Source organism: Peromyscus eremicus, chromosome 1, assembly GCF_949786415.1.
Source record: "Peromyscus eremicus chromosome 1, PerEre_H2_v1, whole genome shotgun sequence".
Classification (NCBI taxonomy): domain Eukaryota; kingdom Metazoa; phylum Chordata; class Mammalia; order Rodentia; family Cricetidae; genus Peromyscus; species Peromyscus eremicus.
The window spans coordinates 84719171-84744622 of record NC_081416.1 but is presented as its reverse complement, the minus strand read 5'-3'; the positions used below and the strand labels follow the sequence as shown (position 1 = coordinate 84744622).

The 25452-nt window shown below is 45.4% G+C and overlaps 1 protein-coding gene across 1 annotated transcript in view; it reads left to right on the top strand.

The window, feature by feature from the left end:
* Positions 1-25452, top strand: part of Xylt1 (xylosyltransferase 1) — a 204962-nt gene that overhangs the window by 126299 nt on the left and 53211 nt on the right. Inside the window, exons 4-5 of the mRNA XM_059259203.1 lie at positions 2437-2609; positions 4065-4267. Coding sequence (XP_059115186.1) covers positions 2437-2609; positions 4065-4267 — 376 coding nt within the window. The remainder of the gene's footprint in view (positions 1-2436; positions 2610-4064; positions 4268-25452) is intronic.

Here is a 25452-nt window from a genome sequence, read left to right as displayed (position 1 = left end):
TCAAGCTGTGAAAGCCACACAGTGTGGTTTGGACATTACTCCTGTTGGTTTGGGGATTTGGTTTGGCTTGGTTTTGTGGTTTTGCCAATCACAAAAAGAGAAGAGTTATTTAAAACATGCAAGTTTCACTGTGTAACCTAGGCTGGCCTAGAACTTGTGATCGATCCTCCAGCCTCAGCCTTATAAATACTGGGATTGCAGGTGTGTGCCAACCATCCTGGGTTTGGACGTTCTTTATTCTTTATCCAACTGCCCCTAAGCTTTCTGGTCACAGCCAACACAGTCCCACTCCCAAGCTGCTGACGAGGCTGACCATTCTGCATTCTCAACAACCCCCAGCTAACACTCAGGGACACCTGAAACCATAGCAGCGTCCTGGGCCCTATAAAACTAGACCCTGCCAGGAATCCAGTTAGACTAGAAGCAGCCATCCTCAGGAAGGCCAGACAGTACTGAGTCAGATTCAGGAGGCTCTTACTTCACTGGCCTTGGCCCTGGAGACAGGGAGTTTCTGAGGCTGATTTGGGAGAAAGAATGTCTGGAACCCTTTATCCAGGTGGACTGGGTATGGGATCTGTGACAGTGGCAGATCCCCAGCCTGCCTGATCCCGGAGCTCAAAGTGTGTCATTAAGACTTAGATACCAGCCACCTCTCAAAAGAGCTTCCTTCTGTGCTGGTTTTCTTCTGGCAACTTCTCTCCAATGATGATCTTGGTGCAGAGACAAGTTTGATATGCAGCAAGTACCTCTTTATCTGATAGCTCCAACAAAACTAAGGGATTGTCCCCTTGGCAAACTTCTTGTGAGGCTCAGACATCCATCAGAACAGAGTTACACCAAGGGAATACCAAGTTCTGGCCGATCAGTCCTGAACTACAGGCCACCTCTGGATTGATAATCAAGATGATACTCTGTGGACTGAGCATGAGGAAGAGCCACCGAAAGTTTCAGCTAAAGTGCCAAGGAAAGAGCTCAGTTAGTTAGCAACTTACAGTGCAAGCATGGAGACCCAAGGCCAGATCCTCAACACCTCTGTCACAAAGCCAGTCCTGCAGTCCCAGTGCTGAGGAGGCAGAGACAAGAGGATCCCCGAGGTTTGCTGGCCAGCCAGTCTTGCCAAATCACTGAGCTCCAGATTCAATGAGATGCCCTGCTTAAAAAAAAAAAAAAAAAACTTATGGTTAAGGGCAATTAAGGAAGACACCCAACATTGACCTCTGGCCTCCATGTGCACACACATAGACACAGAGAGAGAGAGAGAGAGAGAGAGAGAGAGAGAGAGAGAGAGAGAGAGAGAGAGAGAGAGACAGAGAGACAGAGACAGAGACAGAGACACCTCTGGCCTCCATGTGCACACACATAGACACACAGAGAGAGAGAGAGAAAGAGACAGAGACAGACAGACAGATGGAGACAGAGACAGACAGACAGAGATGGAGACAGAGACATAGAGAGACATGTACAAGTATCAGGCACACAAGTATCAGATAAGGTTACAATGACACAGGATGAGTAAGGTCCAGATTGCTGCTAGACAGTGTCGCACTTCTAATTGCCAATAGCAATACTGTTTTGGACACTTGAAACTTTGTCAAAAGGTCAGAATTCATGTTTTTCCCTTTTATCACAACTGAACATGTTGACCGCTGTTGGGAAGGAGGAAAGATATTCTGAACAGACCAAAGTCGCACGTTTACCCCAAATGTCCTCTGTGTTCATGTTTCACAGCCCTCATCCCCTGCCTTGTTTGGTAGCTTGTCTTAGTTAGGGTTACTATTGCTGTGATGAAACACCATGACCAAAGTAACTTAGGGAGGAAAGGGTTTATTTGATTTATGCTTCCATATCATTGTTCATCACTGAAGGATATCAGGACAGCAACTCAAAGAGAGAAAGAATCTAGAGGCAGGAGCTGATGAAGAGGCCATGGAGGGGTGCTGTTACTGGCTTGCTCCTCATGGCTTACTCATCCTGTTTTCTTATAGAACCCCAAGACCACCAGCCCAGGGGTAACACCACCCACAATGGGCTGGGCTCTCCCCCATTGATCACTAATTAGGAAAATGCTTTGCAGGCTTGCCTACCGCCCAATCTTGTGGAGGTCTTTTCTCGATTGAGGTTCCCTAATCTCAGATGACTTTAGCTTGTGTCATGTTGACATAAAACTATCCAGCACATAGTTGAGTGTATGTATCAGCTTTTTCTTTTACTACTACTGTAGTGTAGAGAGAATGCTGTAAGCACCACAGAGTTTCCCGATACCTTGTATCTGGACAGCATAAGGGCCTAGGACTTGCTTGGTTCAGCTGAATCAAGCTCTAAAATTCAATGTGGATGCTGTGCTCCTGTCCCAAAGGGAAGAGTAGGAGACAGCCCTGCTTCCCAAAGGACATGCCATTCTCAAGTTCATATCTATGGTCTTCTGGTTTTCCCCAGGCAAAGCCAACAAAAATGTCCAATGGGATGAGGACACTGTGGAGTACATGCCCACCAACCCCGTCAGAATCGCCTTTGTCCTGGTGGTTCATGGCCGTGCCTCTCGACAGCTACAGCGCATGTTCAAGGCCATCTACCACAAAGACCACTTCTACTATATCCACGTGGATAAGGTGAGGAACCGCTGCTCATATCCCTGTGCTGGGCTTCCTCTGCAGTCTGTCTATCCATCTCTGATCCTTCCTCCAATCTCACAAGTCCAGGCTGAGACCTAGAGATGGAACAGCAGCATGTGGTCCTGAAGTGGTGTGTGTGTGTGTGTGTGTGTGTGTGTGTGTGTGTGTGTGTGTGTGTGTGTTGGTGGTGGTGGTGGTGGTTCCATAATGTTTAGCTGTGGCTCTCAGTTTTTCCTATAAACATTGTTTCTCTGGTTCTTTGTCTTTTTATTCTTCCTCGACACATGATAATTACACATATTTATGGGGTACAATTTGATATGTTGGTATATGTATACACGGTGAGCCAGTTGGCTCAGAAAATTAGCATATCCATAGCCTTAACTGCTTCTCATTCCTTTGTGATCAGATCATTCAGGACCCTCCCATGGGCTTTTTTCAACATGTTCTACCTTACTGTTAGCGTTCCTCTCCCTCCTACATAATATAACACACACGAGAACCTCTTCTCAGAACCTAGCTGTGCTGCATTTTTTATTTCTTTCTCTTCTTATCTGGTGCCCACTGCCTACCCCCACAGACCTGTAAAACTAGCTATCCCAGGAGTGGGCTTACTTTTTCTAGAAAAGTCCGGGTAGTTGAGATACTCTTTTGGACCATGTGCTAATCAGTGCTGCCCTTGTCTGACTGCAGCAGCAGAAAACTGTCAATAAATGGGCATGGTTGTACGCCCATAAAATCTGATTACCAAAACCCACACTTGGCTTGTTGACCCTGGAGCCATCTTTCCCTAGAAGTTTCTGTTAATCTGTTGATGTCACAAGATAGATGCATATCTAGAACCCTAGAACTCATAGGTAGAGGTGGGGAAGTTGTTCTGAGGTCAAGTCCAGCACCAGCTGAGAACTTTTCTTCTCAGAAAACCACAGGCTGAGGTTGTAAGTCGGTAGTAAGGCCCAGTTGTAGCTTCTACCCTAAATAAATCCCAAGAGGCAGAAGGGCTATTTTCATCCCTAAGATGTGTTTCTAATCAGCCTGTGAAACAGTAAGGGAGGGGATGGTCCTGAAGGACAGAACATATAAACTCCATCTCCTACCTGCAAAGATTCACCAAACTTAGACAGACCCATGTTTTTTAGCTTGGTACCCTCAGATAACATGTGCCAGTCATCCGTGATCATGCGGTGCTCCAGGCCCCACAAGCTCAAGCCCACTGGTTGACTAACTCAGGAGTGGGCCAGGAGAATCTGAATTTCAGTAGCCAATGAAAAAATTCATAGCAATTAAACATTTGAATATTGATGCAGAAAGACACCACAGGCTGGCATCCACAGCAGCCCGTGTGATCAGACACACCAACCACAGAAGGAGCAGGGTGGCTGGGATGTCTCTGGGCTGGTGTTTTCTGGGCTGTTGACTGTCGCCTTTTCTCCTTTTCTCCCCTGGGAAAAGAGGTCCAATTACTTGCATCGGCAAGTGCTCCAGTTCTCCAGGCAGTACGACAATGTCCGAGTCACCTCCTGGAGAATGGCCACCATCTGGGGTGGGGCCAGCCTCCTGTCCACCTACCTGCAGAGTATGCGGGATCTCCTGGAGATGGCTGACTGGCCCTGGGACTTCTTCATCAACCTCAGTGCTGCTGACTACCCCATCAGGTGAGGCTGTCAACAGCTCCAAGGCAGCTAGGTCCAGCTTTTCCCTTCCCTCTTTATATAACACCAGTGGGGACACAGGAGAGTAAGGCAGTCTGCTTCCCATCCAGAGACACACCCTGCCTCGTGAGATGAACTGTGTTTTCTCTATGAGATCACCCAACACTGTGTTCAGAAAGCAGAGGGCAGATGTGGAAGGGCATCGTGTTCTTAATGAAAAAAGCCAGGAACACCCCTGTGGACAATAGCAGAAGACGAGAAAGTAAGTGATGCTGTCTTAGAAAGTGTTCCAAGGCAGAGAAGAGCCAGGCCAGCCCTAGTGTGGCTAAGAGGAAGCTGGGCTTGGAAGAGCTATAACAGATAGTGAGGGAGAGAGTAACAAGACAGATGCTCAGAGTGTAGAACTAGGTTATGTCATGGATCTGTTACTCCAAGCCACATGAAAGTATGTTTTGAGCAGAGGAAGGACAGCTCTGATCTTGATGTTGAATTCAACGCAGGCTAATGGAAGGGAGGTTGCTTACAATAGCCTAGGCAAGGTCACAGATAAAAAGTGAGAAACTTCGGAATATTTACTCTAGAGAAAGATGTGTTGGCAAGCAGGAGTGGAGCACAGGAGAGCATGGAAGAACTTTCTAGACCAGGATTTGTGAGCCAGGCAATATTGACATTTGGGGTGACTTATTCTTTGCTGTCCCCTTGCATTGCTGGTGTTTATCAGTCTTTGGTCTCTACCTGCAGACTGCCAATAGTGTGCTCTACCCACTTAGGTCCTTCTCACACAGTGTCTGAAGATATTGTCAGTGTCCCTCGAGGGCCCAGATCACCTGCAGTTGACAACCATCATTTCTTTATAAGAGAAAATAAAATGGGGAAAAATATTGATCAAAAATGAACTTTCTGCATTTGAGAAATCTAAAAAATGGGTGGAGTTTAGTGAGCAATAGCTGGAGGAAAGATGATTCTAGACAATAGGACAAAGGGTAGTCAGAACATTCCTTTGCCATCTTCCAATAAAGGACTGAATTCAGAAATTGCTTGAAAATGCTGTGTATAGTAGATACTGTGGGAAGTCATTACTTGAGCCCTTGTAGGGAGCTCAGTAGATAGACTGTTAAATTGAGGTCCACTGTCGTACAGTAAAGACATGACAAAGCAAAGATAGAACTGGTTCTGTCTGGTTCCGAAGTAGATGTTCTTTCTGCTTGCAACTGACCTCTTGGGAAAATCAGGAGACTGGGCTGTCTGTGGAGTTGCAAACAAGAAGGAAATAGGCCAGGTAGGCACACTACTGCTGGCCCCCTAGAAATGATGCTTCGCATTGATTACAGTCCCAGCTGTAACCATGGACACTTACCCTGAAGGGTCAGGATTATACAGGATGTAGGTTTAGACTCTCAGCAGACTGTTCAGCATGGGAGTCTGAGATCAGTCATCAAAGCAGCAACAGATTCACAGGAACATAAATTCATCCATGTGATACCAGGAGGTCATAACAGCCTGTAGCAGAGCACCAGGCCCTTGTAAGGGGCTCAGTGCACATCAACTATTGGCATCCAAGTTGCAGCCCAGGGTGCATCTTTTATCTTTGCAAGGGTCCCAGCTGTCATTCTCAGACCATGTGCTGCAGGTGTGTTCTTTGTGGCTTTTTTAGCTTTACAGCTCATTGTTTGTCTCTGTACCTGGCTTGCTTTCCCTCTCCCTCCCAGGTCATTGCCAGAGTGCACACCAACCCCCTTAGCTCTTCTGTGCACTCTGTCAGCCTCATGGCCAGAGAAACCACATGCTCTGGGGCTCTGCTGTTTCCTCTTGCTGTTGTCTCTATGAAGTTGCCCCACACAAAAACATACGGATTTTGCAGATGAATGGTTTCATCCCAGGCAACTCTGATAGGTTTTACTTCCCATCTGCTGTCCCATCTGTAGCTTCTAAAATGACTCCTTCCATCCCAGGAAGAATAAGAAAGTTAAGAGCTTTTTCAAAGAGCAGAGGGAGTGCCCACTTCAGACATTTCCAAGAGGTTTTGAGGACTTGGGGAGACAGAAGCGGCCCAAGGTATCCACTCTGAGCCCTCCTCCCACCATCACTGGGAGTGCAGACTGTCTTCTTAGGTAATGAAGACTCACTGGCTTACTGAGTCATAGACACGCTAGTTCCTAGACACAGGTAGCCATGTAAGTTGGTGCATACTACTTGAATTGTGTACATCTCAATTTTCCACCTTAAAATGAGCACAATAACAGTGCCTCTTGCAAGGGGCTGTTGAGAGAAGAAAATAAAAAATGGTACCTCAGAGGCATCACACAGAGCCCTATGTATAGCAAGTGCTGAGTAAATACAGTCTGGTCAAAGCAATGGGGTGATGTGTGCATCCCAGGCAGGACTTCACACTCCCCCTCCCTTCAAAATATTTCCCCTTTCCCTCTGAGGGAGTGAAAAGCCAAGCGATTATTTCTTGACTCCCATTCCTTCTCAAGGTGTGAAAAGCAGAGTGAGTCTGTGACCTGTGTTTCAAGAGGAAACAAGACACAATTTGTGTGTGAAGGAGATGCCTGTGTGGGTAATGGACAGGCTAAGTATGCTCAAAGACTGTGTGCCTTTCTGCCCTGCTGTTTGATGTGCTACTGTGCTGTGTGAGCTCTGGGTGAAGCTAGATAAATGCCCAACACATGGTGGGACATGAATGTGTCCAAGTTCTAGGTCTTGACTCATCAAAAAGCATGTTAATTGCATTTTTCATTTCCTGTATACCAAGGAAGTAATTTTTGGCTAGCCACATGTATGTAGGAATTAAACCATGAACATTTCACCCTGTTGCTTTGTTTAGAACCGTACAGAGACATCCATCATTTCAAGCTAAACCCAGAATCTGCTTTTTCTTCCTCTTGGGGACACAGGGCCATAAAAACATAACACATGAGACCCACTATGTAAACACATAAGTTATATTAACCACAGATTCAAGCCTGTGTCTTGACAGAGTACCAGTGCTGGGGACTGTAAAGTTGAAAAAGTTAGAAAATACAAGTAGATGAGACAGGAATCAGGTGGCCAGGCTTCTCTACAGTCTCCCCAAACCAGTGTTTGCATGATACCTAAAATGCAAGTATTTTCTGCACACCTACTATGTGCCAGAGCCTCTGTTGGGGACTTTAACACATAGTTTGTTTTAAATTCTCATCCTATAAAAGAAAGGTATGTGAGAAGCCAGTGGACTTCACAGACCTATTGTGAGTCACAGCCTTGACAAGACCAGTAGTTTCACAGGCCCACTATGAGCCAAAGTCTTGACAAGACCCAGAGAAGAGCTGAGGTGCCTGAGGGTTAGAAATCAGTGCAGACACCCAGATTCTGTGCTCAATTGCTCCTATATCATCATCCCTTTCATCAGCTCATTGGCTCTGATTGGGTAAAATTGTCCCTGCAACCGACACTAAGAGACAGCCACAGCACACGGATGCCCAGGGCTTTGCAGATGCCGACCTTCCGATGATGCTGTGGGCAGAGTGGATGTACCCAGTGAGGTTTGTTCTTGCTCCTGGCTCTCTGAAGAACAGGACAGCTGTCTCCAGCAGTTCTGGTTACCTGGGGTCAGATATAGAGTCACAAATGAAAATTGGATACTTGGGTTTGAGGTCTAAGCTTACTTTATCTTCTTCCTCATTATCTTACTACTCAACCCCTTGTGATGGCAATTCAGGGGTGTCTTGGAAATGGAAGGGTCTAAGCTAGCCTGGTGAGGCCAATGTAAAGAACCCCCTATATCCATGGATAAACTCAGGAGATGGGCCTCCTTCTGACAAACCCAGTGGTTTCACAGGTCTACTGTAAGTCAAAGAAAGCCTTGACAAGACCGTCAAGGTCTTGTGATCTGCTGTGAGTGGATCACAATGACTAGGTCCTACAGGACAAAAATAGAAGCCAGTAGGTCAGTGCTTTGAACTCATCTATTGGTCTGTTGATGCCTTGGTGCCCACACTGGGAAACTTTAGAGCAAGAGACCCTATGTCCATCTTGAGAGATTGTGTTGGTGACTATGGGAGAAGAAATGGAAAGACCCAAAAGGAATTGAGGAGACCATGAGGAGGCCATAGCTTCTGCTGCTCCCAGAACCATGGCTACAGAACTGTTCTCAACCTCCACACAGAGGCAAGCTTCCAGAAGCCATATGAGCTTCTAGAATCCACACAGCCATTTAGCCCTACAGTCACACACAGCCAAGCAGCCACCTTCTGCTTGGGGATTGAGAGCCCCACACTTGAACAGACAGCCTGCTTCAGGAGACTCACAGAGCATTTCAGTGGGAGATGGAGCAATGAACAGAGCAACCCAGTGGCCTGAGACAAGAATTTGTAAGAGCAGGTCAGAAGAGATGCTTGTGAGCCAGACAGGTCACAGCCTATAGATTTAAGGAGAAGGGAGGTTGGGTGAAAGTGTCTCCTCTTGGTTTCCTTGTCTGTTTTATAAATGTGGTAAAATATGTGTAACATGAAATTTACTATCTCTGCCATTTTCATGGATGCAGATGAGTGGTACTGAGTGTGTTCATGTTGGACAATCATCATACCCATCAGTCCCCAAGGACTGTCTTGACCTAGTAAAACAACTTCCTCCTCCCTCCTCCCTCTGGTCCTTGGCAACCACAACCTACCCATCTCTATGAGTTTGTTAACTCTGTGGACCTCTTGTAAGTGGAATCATGCAGTGCTTGGCTTGTGACTGTCTTATTTCACTTAGCATAATGTCCTCGAGGTTCAGTCATGTGAGTGTGTGTCACAACAGCCTTCCCTTTAAAAGCTGAATAATGTTTTCTTGTATGACCACCTGCAATGATTCTAACTTTTAAGTGTTTTGAATGATGCTATCATCATTGTGGATATAAAGATATCTCCTCAGGACCCTCTCTCTATTTCTTAAGTGAGTTTAGATATCACTAAATTATACTGTATCCAGTCTTGGTCTTTTTGAGTAGTATGATGGCCATAATGGCTGCACCATTGTCCATTCCCACAGCACTGTGTGAAAGTTCTGGTTTCCTCACTTCCTCTTCAGCACTATTTGTATTTGTTTATATAACTATCCTAAGGAGTTTAAAGTGTCTCTTGTCTTTTTCAAGTACACAAACCCTTGAAACAAAAGCCCAAGAATCCTTGGACAGCTGATGTACCTGTTTGTAGACCAGATAGGGAACTGTCTCCCAAGAGGAGCTTGCAGCCCATTCTTTTGTTGTTGTTGTTGTTGTTGTTGTTGGTGGTGGTGGTGGTGGTGGTGGTGGTGGTGGTGGTGTGTGTACATATGGATGAACACATGACATGCCATGCATGTGGCAATCACAGGACAACCTCCTGTCTGTCCTCAGCTTCCATTTTGTTTGGTATAGGGTCTTTCACTATTGCGTAACCCAGGCAACCTGGCTCCTGAGTTTCCAGGGAGTCTCCCATTATCTCACCATATGAGTACTGGGATTACAGGCATTTGTCACGGTGTCTGGCTTTAGGTGAGTTCTAAGGATCCAAACTCAGCTCCTTATACATGCATGGCAGGTGTTCTACTCACTAAGTCATTTCCTCAGTCCTCAAATGAGCCTTCTAGAATGTCACCCCAGCCCACATCAGGCTAACTTCACGTTTCCCAATTTTTCTGAATGGGATCCCTGTTCTCCTGATCATGAACAGATGGAAACTTGTGTACCCTTCATGGTGCTACTACACCCAGCACCCACCCACATAGTCTAACAGTAACCCTCACAACACTCCCACATGCATTCCCACTTCCGATGCTTTCCATCCCCATCCAGATCAGACCCTCACCAACTCAGCCCCATAGACCTCCAGAGGATTGCAAGCTAAACCAGGCTCTGAGAGACCACACCTTCTGACAAGCCCTTTACCAAGCGCCTTCCCAGGTCTGGGCCCTAGGGGAGTACAACAGGGAAACGTTGCTCTCTCAGGAGGGCTTGACCATCATGGTGAGATTCTCAACAAGGGAAATCTGGATTCTGAGTGATTCCAAGCTCTGCTCTAGACCAACTGATTACAAATTCTCTATGTGCGGCAAGAATATCTACACATTTAAATCTCCATATATGACTGTGATATGTGGCAGAGGGCGTAAAGCTACTATCCAGGGGTAGGAATAGAGACATTCATCATACAATTATAGAAACAGATAACAAAATAACTGCTGTGCTGGAAACTCCATTAAAAGTATAGATGCTGGGGAGATGCCTCAGTCGGTAAAACATGTGCCTGGCAAGCATAAGGACCTGAGTTTAATCCCCAGAACCCATGTAAATGATGGTGAGTGTTTCATAATCTCAGTGCTGACTCGGTGGAGACAGGCTGACCCTGGGCCTCCTTAGATAGCCAGCCCAGCCCAATTGCTAAGTTGTAGGCTAATAAGAGACCCTGTCTCAAAACAGAAAGGGAACAACTCCTGAGACTCTACACACACACACACACACACACACACACACACACACACATACTCACACTCACACTCATACTCACACATACATACATAAACATGCATACATACAAAACAATAAAGTATATGAGCTGCAGTACTTCCTAGGAAGTCTTATTTAAGGGTCCCTATATGTGGGTCATTGAGTGTGATCTGTGCTATCTCAGCATCTGAACCATTTTTGTCTTTGAGTGTTCTGAGCTGCACACCCTCGTTTCTGAGACCCTGAAGGCCCGAGGACAAAAACATCCAACAAAATCTCCACCCAGATAATGTGTGATCTGAAAGGGTGCACCTGCTCAGACTGCTGCTGCTGTGGGGACTGGGATAGTGAGCCCTGCCGGTAATTATGCTGTTAACAGCCTTGTTTGCATCCAGTAGCAAAATAAACATATCTCCAGCCCTGTTATTTTTCCAGCCGACAACCCACACCCCCCGCCTTTGCAGAAATGTGGTTTGTTTTCCTCCTGCCTGATGCCTAAGCTGTATTTTAGATCAGACAGCTCTTGGGCCTTCTTGAAGCTAAGACAGACCCCCATTATCTACTAGACAAAAGGGGAGTGGCTGGAACAGCTGGAGTTCTTAGACTTCTCTTGAGAGTCAGATGAAAAACACTCAGCTTCCTCAGAAAGCCACAAGTGGTCACTTTGGTTTAGGACATCATCTCCGTCCATGTAAATAAGGACGGAGATTTCTGGAAGGATGGAGAAAAGTGCACTGTATCAGTGGGAAAGTCATAGAACAGAAGACAGGAAATGGATGGAGCTTTGCCTGAGGAGTGCTGCCAGCGTGCCGCTGCACGGTCCTCCAGACTCACTAGTTCTTGTAGAGCCAGGCAGCACTGTGCTGACTCCTGGGAGAGAATTGTTAGGACTTCCTATTCCATTTCTTCTTTAAAAAAAAAAAAAAAAAAACTATCCAGAGTGCTGGAGAGGAAGGTTTTGATGGCTTCTTCTTGAGTGGAGTTAGGTTCACTCTCCGACCAACAATGTAGCACAGTTGCTTCCTTTGTGCAAAGGAGCCCGTTGGAATCCAGGCAGTGTGCTGGCCCAGAATCCTCTGATAACCCTTTCTGGGGTGATGGAAATGCCTCCTAATGTATCATCCAATGCTATGGACCGTAGAAGACCACACAAGAATTGAAATGTGCCTCATGGTGCCAAGCAACTAACTTTTAAATTTTATTTTAACTTAAAGGTTAACAGTGACCTCAGAATCCTTATGTTTGTTTCATGGAGTGAAACTCCATTAAACAGTATTAATTACCTGCTTTTATAATCCCTGAAAAAGAATGAACCAGTATCACACAGTTCAAAAGCAAATGTTCTACCATCCTCTGCCGATGGTCTTACCAGATCTCAGGTCGGTGGTAAGGTGAATCTTTAAAGGTATTTCGTCCTGATTTCTCCCTCTTTGTACCTTGTGGACTCTATCGCCTTGGCAGCATGTCTCTATGTGCTTGTGAATGGGATGTGTCCCACCCTGGTGTCTCCTTCCCTGGTACACGGAACAACTTCTTAGAGGAACAAAGCCCTCTTTTATCTGGCTTTTCCACTGTGGCCGTGGGCAGGAATAGTGTGCTTGCAAGGATGCTCTAAGTGCATGTTGGGAATTTGGATGTGAGCCTAGGGTAGTCCATGACACAGGCAAACAGCAATGTAGAGTGTGTTATTCCTCCTGTCTGCTCCTGACACCTGGGAACAGGTGCAAGTTCATTGCAAGGGCAACCTGAATAGACAGCAGCTCTTAAAATGTCATGTGGAACAGGGATTTGTATTTGTTGCTTTTTATATTGATGATGGAAGTGATTTGGATGAGTACAGGGCCCACTGGGCAGAGTTACAATACAACCATCAGATGAATAAATGTAAAATGTGAGTTTTTACATCTTTATTATTATATGCATCTCCTCCCTTCCGTCCTCAGCCACAGCTTCGCATAGTGAGTAGCCTGTCAAGGCCCCGAAAGAAGATGCCCAGCAGAACCTCTTGAGATCTGCCATTCTTCCGTAGACAATCACAGCTGATAACATTTCTTGGTGCTTATTGGGCATGACATCCGGGGCCAAGTGTGTCATGTATGATCCACAGTTACTCTTGACACAGCCTCAGGTGGTAGATGCCACCCCAGCATCTCACTCTACAGATGAGCAAACTGGAGCTCTGAAGTAGGAGAATTTTTCAGGGTCTCAAAATTCAGGTGTCAGGACTAGGATTCAGATCTGTGCTGCTTCCATCACTGGGGAAAAGAAAGACCTGATTTCTTCCCAGTGGCTCCTGTCACTCTTTTAAAAAAATCATCGTCGTCGTCGTCGTCGTCGTCATTATCATCATTGTGTGTGTGTGTGTGTGTGTGTGTGTGTGTGTGTGTGTGTGTGTGTGTGAAATATGCTCTTGTGGAGGCCAGAGGACAACTTTGAAAATCTGTTCTCTCTTTCCACCTGGGGCTGGAGAGGTCTAACGCTAGTCATCGGGTTTTGCTGGCAAGCTGTTTCACCAGCTGAACCATCTCGCTGTCCCCTGGTCCTGTGACACTTATTTCATAGTTCTGAACTGAAGCTCTGCAGCCATTCCTCCCCATCTAACTCCCTGTTGGATGAGAGCTGAGGAGAGAGGTCCACCCAGCAGAGCCCAGGAGGCAACTGGCCAACCTTTTCTGCTGTGTCCTTACTGCACCCTCTGTGGTCACACACAAAGGGCAGAGACGCATCGGATCCAGGTGACTTATACAAGGTCAACAGCCAAGTAGCAGCCAGGCAGGCACTCCAGCATGGGATCAGTGAGCTGCTGACTTAAAAGTGCTTTGCATAGCTGTCCTAGGTTGCCATGGTGTTGCATAAGCAGCTGACACCAGGGAGGAAGTCAGTCACTCAGGACACCAATCCATGCCTCCACAGCCAGCATGGATCCTTGTCCAGAGAGACACTTCCATTCAGTGACTGTGTTTGCCCTAAGCATAAACGTAGGAGCCAGCTGTTCTACATCAGCCAGTCACAGCCATCATGACCCTCTGTGATCCTGCCTGCTTTGGCTTGGGCTCTACGTTCTTTGCTCCAAGTGCCTAACTTTGGTGTTCCATTGAATTCTCATTCGTTTAAACATTAGTCTATAGGCATAATTAAGAATAAATGATTGCCATCATTTCTGATATGCATAGTCATCCCTGTGTATAATAAAATAATAATAACAATAAATATACTGGCATTTTCTATACTATCAACTGTTCTATCAGGGCAGAACAGAGTGCCTGTGACATCAGGCATCGTCCATGTTAGAAGAAAATGTTCTCCATGTACTGAGCCACTGCTTCTGGATTTGGAGATAGGGCTTGGAAGAAGGTCATTAAGGTTTGCTGAGGTCCTACAGAATTAGGCAAATAAACACCAAAGCCCCACTTTTGTTTCTCTCTTCCTTATAAGAAACCAGCAAGAAAGTAGCCAGGAGCAAGCCAGGGAGAGGACCTTCACTGGGAATCAATTTCATTGGCACTGTCGGTCTTAGATTCCAGCTTCCAGAACTATGGGACAGTGTCTGTTGTTTAAACTTCCCAGTCTGCACAACCTGAGCTAATGTACCATTGCACACCCCCTAGCAATGCTGTGCTCTCGTGATGAGTAAAGCCAACCTTCTGAGTCTTCATTTTCTTACCCTCAAGAGAAGGACGACACTGTTGTCTGTGGCAGAGCTGTGCAAGGAGCAGTTGCCCAGTGGAAATTCAAGCAGTTATTGTATGCAGCTCTCTGACAAATTGTCTCATGAGCATGGATGTCTCAGCCCACATCTATATTCTGAATTCCCTTCACCTTTCCCACTATCTAAACATGGCAATGCTCAACTGTGTTGATGTCCCAGGAGAAAATAGGCCTAGTCTACCATCTTCTCATGGCTTAACATGCCTACCAAACCCAGTGAAGATAAGAAGAGTCCAAACAGAAGAGTGTGGTTGATCTTAGCCTCAAAGACGTAACCCAGGCCTGAGGCAAGAAGTAGGTCAAAGGATTGGAATCCAGGAGGAAGTCCTACCTGCATCTATCCATTCTACTAAGTGAAGCCTTAGACCTTTTCACTTCCTCTCAAGGAGGGAATGGGAGGAGGGCCATAGGAGGCAACTTGGTGACCTCTTGCTGTTCTAATTGGTTTCTTAGGATGATAGGGGTAGTATTAACACATAGTTGGACAGTTTTGATGAGGAAATTGTTCTCCTCTGAGGACAATACAGATATGAGTTAAAGCCCCATGTGATTATGAATTCTAGACAAAGCCATGATCTGGCCCTTTAGGAGATCTCCTCTTTATCCTCTTGTCCCTCCTTCCTCTCATGTTTCATATTTTCTTGCTCTTTTACTAATGCAGAAATACTGATGGGGCATGCCTGTAAGGAAGTCCAGGGCTTGGGGTGTAATCTCAGTTGCTAAAACACTTACTCAGCATGTATGGAGCCCTGGTTTCTATTGCCAGCACCACAGAAACCAGTGTGGCATTATACATCTGTAATCCCAGCACAGGGGAAGTGAAGGCAGGGAGACAGGAGTTCAAGGTCACCCTTTCCCTAAGCTACATATAGTACTCAAGGCCAGCCTAGGATCCATGAGACCCCACATCACAAAACAAAAGAAACCCAAACATGGGAGTGAGGGAGGTGGATGTCTTTGTAGTTGAACCCCAACAGTCTCCACTCCTCTCTGTGGTACGGGGCTGCTCATCTCACTTGCTCTTGAATGAATGCAGTCTGCCTGGAGCTTCAAGTAGAAGCTTCCTCCAGCCCTGCCCATTGGTATCCTCATTAGCTTTACCAATGGGACCTTATCTCCAAACCTAATAGCTTGCCGGGAAACACTGCCCAAGTACCCTAAGCAGTGTCCAAAAATGGATTGGACATGCTTAGGGGCATGGTCATGGCTTTGATCTAAGACATCATCCCTGTGAGAATCACTCTTGCGCATCAGTGGTGAAACAGCCCCACCAGTCCAGCTTAGGCAGCTGGAATTTGGACTTAGCCTGGTCTCCATAACACTGGCTTATGGCAGAGTGGAGGGAAGGAAGGAGAAGGCCCTTGGCCATGCCAGCCAGCTTTTCCATGGAGGAAGGTGATATGTAATGTCAGCACTAGTGTTCTGTTTCTATACCCAGGAGTGAAAGTCATGCCCCAAAGCTGCTGCCTGTCTCCTGTGTCTTGCCTCCTCCAGAGGAGGATTCACCTCGGTCCTACTTAATTGTGTTCATCACTCAACGTTACTTGGCAAATCCTGCCAGGGGCACAAACACTGCCACCCCTTTCTCAATTATGCTCTTTGTGCTGCTAGAATCTGGTTTAAGGCCAGACAATTTTTGATTACAGAGTCAATCTTTGTTTAAAAGTTTGCCACCCTGGGGAAGTTTCTAGAAAGTTCTCTTTAAACAATGCATTCTCTGGACACCTACAGCTAAAGAGTTCCATTAACTCAGATTGCTTTTGAAGGTACAGAGGAACCACTAGGCAGCTAGGGCAATGTCCCGGCTGGGCTTCAGAGAGAGGAATGGATGCAAGACCAAGAGGTGTGGCTTTGTCTTGAACTAAGCGAGCAGGAATCAGTCCTTTCCCATGACTGTCCTGAACACTGTGAATCTATCTTCAAGGGTGCTAAAGGTCTCCTGTCTCTCTTAACTTCTTAGCCATCTATCAAGAGAGGACTTCATCTTTCCATTAATGAGATAGGAAACTGAGAGCATGCCCACCTGCTGACAGCCACAGCTCAGACTTAGGTCTTCCACATCCTTGACACTAAACCTCGAATTCTTGAGCTTGGCCCATAGGCTGCTCATAATTTGCAAAGACATGAGACACCAGTGAGTTTTAAAAGCACAGACACTTAGATACATTAACATATGTAAGGAAGAACTAAGGCACCCAACCCTGAACTAGAAATCTCCCTTTAAAAAGCAGCTAATTAACAAGAAAAAGTTAACTAAACAACAACACAATTAGTAAGTGGCTCTTGGATTATTCAGAAAATTTCTATTGAGTGCCTACTCTGTGTAAGCCATTTTGCTGGGTACTGGAAAATTATAGCTATTTCATGCTCTATGCTTGTGGGGCAAATGGATAATACATTGGGTAGAAAGGCTTATGAGGAAAGCTACCATGAAGAACAGTGTGAGCTAGGAAGACACTGTGATACAGTGGAAATGTTAGAAAGTTCAGGAGCTCAAGGCCAACCTTACACTCAGCTACAGAGTACTCAAGGCCAGCCTGGGATATGTGAGACCCCATTTCACAAATCAAAGGAAGCCAAAACATGGAGAAGGTAGAGGAATAGGCAAATGGAGAGACGCATTGTATTAGATAAGAGATTATTAAGGGGTGTGTGTGTGTGTGTGTGTGTGTGTGTGTGTGTGTGTGTGTGTGCAGAAACAGAGGTTGATGCCAGGTGTCTTCCTCAGTTGCTCTCCACTGTATTCTTTGAGACAGTGTTTCTTGCTAGACCTGAAACTTACTGATTAGCTAGACTGGCTGGCTGGTCATCAAGCTCCAGAGGTTATCCTGTCCATTTTCTAGTGTTGGGATTTCTAGCATACACCACCATGGAGATCCAAACTCAGATCTACATATTTGCACAGCAAGAACTTTGCCCACTGAGCTATCTCAATAGCCCTTAGCTGGATTTTATAAAGGGTAAATATTTAGTCCTATGAACTGCATTGATCAATGGTCTCTGCATTGATGAAACTCACTGTTATAGCAACAAAGCTTCCACAGGCAAATATGTGAGTGAATGGATGCCACTGTGTCCAGATAAAGCGTAATTTACAGCAGTGGGCTATAGTCTGCAGCCCCTCTACTAGCTCATCCTGACACATCCCCCGTGTTTCAGATAATGGCCTTGTTCGGAACACACATGCCAACCTTTGCAAGTCTAGCTTCTGACCACTCACACACTTCCCTAGATGTCATCCTGGATGACTCCTTCAGCCCATGTATCAGATTTTGGTCCCCTCAGGGGGTCAATCTTCAAGATCCCAGACAGACATTCCCAATGCCCTTTGATCTCTCTCCTCTGTCCTTGAACTGTAACATCCTATGTATCCCAGTGGGCTCCTTTCTCCAGCCTTCATTTGTAGCTTAGATGCAGTTTATGAAATGCAACCCTTCCATCAGACTGTCCTACAAGAGCCAGCCAAGAAGGGAAAGACAACTGGCTTGCAGGCTCATGTCTTTAGTTCAGTCCAGCCACCTGCTGTAAAAGTCAACCAGAGCCAACCGTCTCTGTGGAAAGCCATCATTAATACCTGATGCTCATTAGCCCTACAGTTCACCCTGTTTCACCATCCTCAGCCAGAATCAAAAAGGTTAACAACACTGATGCCAGTGCTCATTGGCTTCAGCTGTTGCCCCAGATCTCTGTGCACACACACACACACACACACACACACACACACACACACACTTCACTTTTTGGCTAAATAGTCACGTTTCTGGCTAATGCCTTGGTGTCTTCAAATGCTCCTAGATTTCCTAGAGTAGCCAGACCTATGTCTCTGTGCTTCTTTCTATAACTTGGTAGGTCTTGTGTCTCTGGTCCCCTACTGTCCCTCTGCCTCAATGTGTGCAAGCTCCTCTCCTGTAATTGGTCTCTGGAGTCTGCTGCAGTTTGCAATGTCATTTCAAAGAAAGAAAGAAACACTTTTAACCAAAGTGTTAAAAACCAAATGCATTTTAATGACATGTCAGTTTTCAAGCCTCTCTACTCATTTGTTTGTTCGTTCATACTATCCAGTCAACTATCACTTGCTTAGTGGAGACCTGCGGTGTGCCTGATATTTGCCTGACCCTAAGACCCTTGCCCTCAAAGAACACACTGGTCAGGCCATTAAAGAATTAAACCTTTATGACACTGTTGCAAAAGAAATGTGCACGTATATTAAGTAAAATGGCATTCTAAGGGGGCAGAGAAACTTCCCTGGAGAATCAATTACCTTTGATGTGAGAGTTGAAATAAGAGGAAATAACTGAGTGACAAATGAATGGAGGGCTGTGTTCCCGGCAGCAGGGGCTGCACATCCAAAAGTCCTAAGGCAGGAGAGAATACAAGTCACACGCAAATGAAGAAGGGCTTCAGTGGCAGGATATGGCGACGGGAATAGCCAACAGAATACACCCAGAAAGAAAGGTAGTCAGACCATAGGGGACCCTGAGATCTATGTTAAAGACCAGAGTTTATTCTGACAGCACCAGAAGCCTTTGGAAGTTTCTTTTTTTTATTGTGAAGTTCCATGATGAGAGTGTCTCAGTGATCATTGTTTGGCAGGAAGGAGAAGGGTGGGAAAAAAAGGAGAGAACTTTGCCAGGCTCCAGAGGAAGAGAAATTGCAGAGCATTGTGTGTGTCTGTGTGTGTCTGTGTGTGTGTGCGTGTGCGTGTGCGTGTGTGTGTGTGTGTGTGTGTGTGTGTGTGTGTGCTAGCCCTGGCTATGCAGGTGGATAGGTATGGTGTATCTCAGATTGTGCAGATGGATAGCAATGGTGTATCCCAGTCTAAGAAAGGGGACAGGTACAGTATATCCCAGGATATACAGGTGGATAGGTACAGTATAGCCCAGGCTATACAAGTAGATACATACCATATAGCACAGGCTATACTGGTGGGGGCACACAGTAGAGCTGTACTCTACATCCTGCTCTTTCCTGGGATGGGATTATCTGTAGCAGCTGATATTTTACACACCTGTTCCCAAATTAAAAAAAAAAAAAAGCTGAACCTAAATTTATTTCCTCCCGCCTGCCCCTTTCTGAACAGAAACAGAGGAGGAGTGGATGGGGTGGGGGGCAAAGGGGAGGTGGGGGGAGGGGAAGGGAGAAGAGGAGAGAGGGGAAACTGCAACAGGGATGTAAAACAAATGAAAATATGTAATTAATAAAAAGATAAAATAAAATCACTTGGGATGTAACAAAGAAATAAACTGTCTCTTTATATGCAGATATTAAATTTTTATAGTATTTCTCAAAAAAAAATTCCTTTCCTCCCTGGAAGTATTTCTCAAGAGCTCAGGCCATCAGGGAAGTATAACCAAAGATGGGTTTACATAGACAGGGTCAAAGTTCAAGTTTCAGGTGTCTGTCACATTCACTGGCTGTGCATCCTTGGGCAAATTCCTTGCCCACCCTTTGCCTCAGTTTGCTCATCTAAGAATGGGATAAGCAAACTAAAAAATAGTTACCCACCTCTGCTTTTGCTGTGAGAATTAAGCTGGCATGCATGAGGCACCTGCTTAGCTCAGAGAGGGGTAGTCAGCAAGTGACACTCTGATGATGTCTCAGAGTGACAACCCTACTATGTCAGCAGGTTCTCAAGGGCAAAGAACACATCTGTTTCATCCACCATGATGCCTTCAGTGCCTGCTACTGCACCTGGTACTTCCGAGTGCCACAGGAATGAAAGCAGGCAGGAGCCCCCAGGGTTCTCCTTACCACCCCATGGTGACTTTGGTGACTACTGTCTCAGTGATGGAAGAGATGCTGATGGGATGTGTTACTGCTTGCAGAGTTAAAGCCAGCATTAGTGAAAACATCCCTGAGTTGGGGACCCACAGATTTGTCTTTACTTAATTGTCCTTGCTAGAGGCATGTTCAGATCTCACCACTAAAAGCAGAGGACATCAGAAGAGCCAGAGGGTCCATTTCAAGAGAACAATGAGCCATGCTGGGTTCCCATAAATCCTGCAGTTGGCTCAGCTGCTTCTCTGCTTAGCTAGCAGAGCCTGAACAGTGCCTAGAAGCCCACCAGGGAGCCCAGCGAGACACAGGGACCTCCTGGCATCAAGCCTGCCTGGCTTCTTGCAGGCTTTATGCAGCCTGAGACAGAGTCTGAATCCCACACAACCCCTTGATGTCCCGTGGTAAGTGCTCATCAGTTCCTGTCCTCTGAGAGACAGGGCATCAGCTGCCCACCTTCCCTTCAGTTTCCATTGATTAAACCAAGTGGTCCTCAGGCCTCTGTATTCAAGAGGGTCCGAGTTCAGGTGATCTGATCCAACTCTCTATTCCTGTTTACAGGTAGTCTGTCTAGCAGGGGACATGTCCTTAAGTCTTTCTTTGCTTCTTCCTCTGTAAAGTGGGTTTAAACAGCAGCACTGATCTCAGGAGGTTGTTGGGAGGGTAAAGAGGGAATGTACGTTAACAGCCTGGAGCATATTAACATTATGCGTTACTGCTGTTGCTCTCACTGTGACTCAGTTGCCCTGGTACTGAGAAGCTGCATTCACCCTGCTGTAGGAGAGCCTCATGGTGCCTACCTTGGATGCTGTGAATATTCAGCTCATCATGTATGTCACATATGCGTGCTATGCATGCTGCACCATGATCATTATACAGCTGTGCACTGGTGGCCTTTTTTCCATTTTACATTGTTTAGGTTCAACTACTCTCTGTTGTGGCAAAGTACACACAACATAAAACCCACTTCATGACATTTAGAGCCTTCATTGTTGTGCAGCTAGCATCACCTCTAGTTCTAGGCATTTTAATCACATCAAACACTGGTACCCATTTATCAGCTTTTCCCAAACCCTGGGATCCACCAAGATTTGGTTACTGGATATTTCATGTTAACCAAAATCATATATGTGGTATTCTGTGTCTAGCTTCTTTTACTTGATGTAACATATTCAAGAGTAATCCATGTTATACCAGTTATTTGTATTTCATCCCATTTATAGGTGAATAATGTTCCATTAAATGGCTATACTACAATGTGTTCATCTGTATACATTGATGGATGTTTGGGTTGTTCCCACCATTTGAATAGTGTTGCTATGAATATTTGCATAGAAGTTTTGTTTGCAAGCATGTTTCTTAATTCTTTTGCAAAGTATATTTTAATATATGTAGGTTGGCTACCTAAGAGGAAAAGGGATGAACAGTAAGAAGATAATGTAGGAAGAGAATGATTTCACCTCCCCCACCTTGTAGAGACCTAGCTTCTGGGATGCTTATGAATATTCACAATGTGTGTCACGCATATACACTGCGTGTGCTGTATATCTGTGGTCATTATTGCAGGACCCACCCCAGAGGCTGGACTCAGGTTGCTTCTTAGACTCTTGACACTTCAAAGAATACCATGATTTCCTTAATGTCTATGTGTCATAGCATGGTATTCTGGGGCTGAGGGAATGGAGCCAGCCATCCTTCTTCCTCTTTCAGAACCAAATAAGTCACAAGAACTATAGTAATCAAGGAATCACTGTGAGCCAAGCCCTGAGTTGGGCTCATTCAATCTTGGCCTGACTCCTACAAGAAAACTGAGGCTTAGAAGAGAAAGGTAACCTGCAGGACAGTGGTAGGGGCAGATTTCAAACACAGGTCAGCTCACTGCAGGTCATTGTCCCACACAATAGTGGCTCACCAGGCTGTCACTCATTTGCCTCATTTCTACTAGCCCCACCTGTGTATTTTCTTCAGCATAAAAGGAATCAAATCAAGTTCGCAAGTCCCATCTCAGGAACCCGGCACAGCACTGGGAATATCATCCACCCTTTCTGTGTGCATCAAGCAACTATTATGTGCTGTGTCCAGATTTGGTGTGGAATATCTGCTAGCTCTTCCTCTGCCACAGCTCCTCCTCTTTGATGGAGAACATAATCAGCTCTTGGCTCTTACAAGGATGCTCATGACTAGTTCCATTCTTGATATGGAAGAGATAAAGTAGTCCAGGACCTGTAATATCAGACCCCATCCTCACAGGGCCTCCATCTCCTTCATGACTATTCTCGGCATCTTCAACAGTTCCTGACTCGTTGTAAGTCTAACATTCATGTTTGCTGAAGGAATTAATGCGATTGCAGCAGCAAAAACAAACCAAGTGTATTCCTTGCCTTCCTTTGGCATAGGCCCTGCTTTGCAGTTTACTGCCTGGCCCTGTTTACCAATATAGACATGTAAATAGCCAGAGACATGAAAATAACTCATCAATGATCAATGCACTTGAAGCACTGCTTTCTTAGCACAGGTCTCTGATATGGCACCTGATAGCATTTATTAATGATTTTGTTGTTAGAAAACATTGTGTAGGTTGCCATGGAGCCACACAAGGAGCCAGGCTAAGATATTGACCCTGAGTAAATAACTCTTTGGGAAGGGATAGACATCCCTGTAAATGAGTAACCTTCACCAAAGGACCAGAATGTGTGAGTCCACAGCCAATCAGACAACCAGGGCTCAGTTTCCCCGTGGCAGTGGCTCCATACAGCTCAAGAGGAGCCTAGTGGCAGAAAGTAGGATTTGTTTCTGAAGCCAGAAAGCACAGCTGGAGGCCCAGAGCATAGATGTGCATGCTCAGGTCAGAGCCTGTCCTGTCCAGAGGCTGAAAAACCACACTTCCCAAGAGAGTGGGGAGCACACAGCTGACCGAAAGCTTTCAGGTGATTCTAGACATTGAGCAGGTAGGCCAGGGTCGGGGGGAAGACAAAGAAAGGCAATCTAATGCACAGAAAGAACAGGACTAACAGACATGGAGTGCAGTCTGTGTTCCAGGAGCCCGTGCTGACAGTGTAGCCTGGAATCTTCCCTTTACCCTACAAACTGTGATGTCTGACATGTTATATTATGATTCCCCATGTTCAGAAGAAACGTGCTCCTGGGAAACATGCTCCAAGGGAAAGCTTGTCATCTTTCCTCTTTTAAAAAAAGAGTTCGATTCTTATAGTTGTTGAACTTTTACTTTTAAGCCTCTAAATCTTTTTTATTTGATGTGAATTTCTTCCATGACCCCAGTGTAGAAATGGATAGACGTGTGCAGTCTACACAGAGGCCTCAGGCCAGTTGTCCTCAGGCCACAGCTACCTGGCAGAGGTTGGAGTCTGAGAGGTGCAATCTAGTAACCACTGATGGATCTGATAGATTCTTTTTTATTATTATGATTTCTAAAATGTTCTGTCCCTGAGAACTGTCATATAACCCACTCAAGAATAGTATCCTCTACTCACACATTCTGATCTTTTACATTTTCTCTTCAGCTCTGAGGTAAACAAACATCCTTGAGAACTTGTGGGCAGAGGCCATAATGGATGCAACATTTCTGGTCCACTAGAGTCTCTCTGAAGCAAACGTCTGTGTCTGCACAAAGTCTGCAGAGGTGGCCACAGGGTTTGTTTTCTATGGATGTGTGTGTGTGTGTGTGTGTGTGTGTGTGTGTGTGTGTGTGTGTGACTTCCTCTCTGCGTTGGGAGACATTGTGACCTTGATCCAGTTCAAACAGGCTGCCCAAGGAGGGCAAGATGAGCAGTGGAGAGTCACTTGCCCTTTGAACTCAGCCCCACCCTAGGTTGTTATCCAAACTGACCCTGGTGTCCTGGGAGTTAGCTCAGTGCAGACCTACTTCTACTATGATAGCAGTGATAATAACAATCTAGCATTCTGTGGCCAGGTTACCCAGCTGATATCACATCTCTGTGGTTTTTCCCTGACTAACATTCGCTACCCCACTTCTGGTACCAATTTTATGTGAGCTTGGATTTTTCAGTTGTAAGCAACGGATAATTCTTTTTTGTTTCATTAAATCTTCTATCTGTTCTATTAGGCAGGATGTATTATCACTCCTTGTTGTAAATATGAAGGCATCAAGTATTAAGCAGCTAAGATGACATGCTCACAGATACACAGCCAATTGGTAGGACTATAAACATAACTCTGCCATCATCTCTGTATTACATCACCCTTTCCAAATTCATCTGTGTGGTAGTTGTAACTACAGAGGTACTTTTGTGGTGACATTGAGATGGACCAATGACTGTAGTAGGACATTATTTAGCAAACCCTGAGGAGTGCAAATGATGAAAAAAATAACCTGTTTTCAGCCATACTACCAAAAGAAAGCTGAGCTCATCAACACAATTCAATGTAGCTGAGTAGACATTCAGTCTAGCCCTTTTCAGTTGAAATAACACGTGAACACTAATCTAGTTTTTGCATACACAATCCAGAGTTAATCAGGCAAACACAAGAAAGAGCATTCCCTACATGGGAGGAGATAGTCTAGAATGAATCTCGTTCTGGAATGGAGCACTTGTGCTGAGCCATGGACTCAAAGAGGAACTTGAGGCCTGACTTAGCGTTTTGATTGCTGTGGTATAAACACTGTGACCAAAAGCAACTTGTGGAGGAAAGAGTTTATTTCAGCTTACAGGTCACAGTCCATCTTTGCAGGAAGTAAGGTCAGGAACTCAAGAACTAGGAACAGAACGTGTGGAGGGATGCTCTTGCTGGCTGGTAGCAGATGTGTGCTTAGCAATCTTTCTTATCCAACCCAGGGTCACCTGTCCTACATCAATTAACAATCAAGACAATCGTTACTCAGATGGACATACCCACAGGCCAATCTCATCTGGGAAGTCCCTCAACTGAGAGTCCTTCCTCAGGTGATTCTAGGCTATGTCACATTGACAGTTAAAGCAAACTAGGACACATGGGAAGGTAGAATTAGTCTAATAAAATATTCTGCTTATTTGATGTGTCTCATGACATGTGGAGACACTCAGATTAAAGAGAATTAATAATTAACAAATTGCCCTCATGTACACATGTATGTGCTTTGTGTATATGTATGTATGCATCCAAACCAGGCTGAATGTTATATTTAAATATTTTATTTGTTTGGAGACAGGGTCTCACTACATTGCCCAGGCTGACCTCCTACCATCATCTCACCCCAGCTTCCAGAGTGCTGGCATCACAGGCATGTGCTACCACAGCA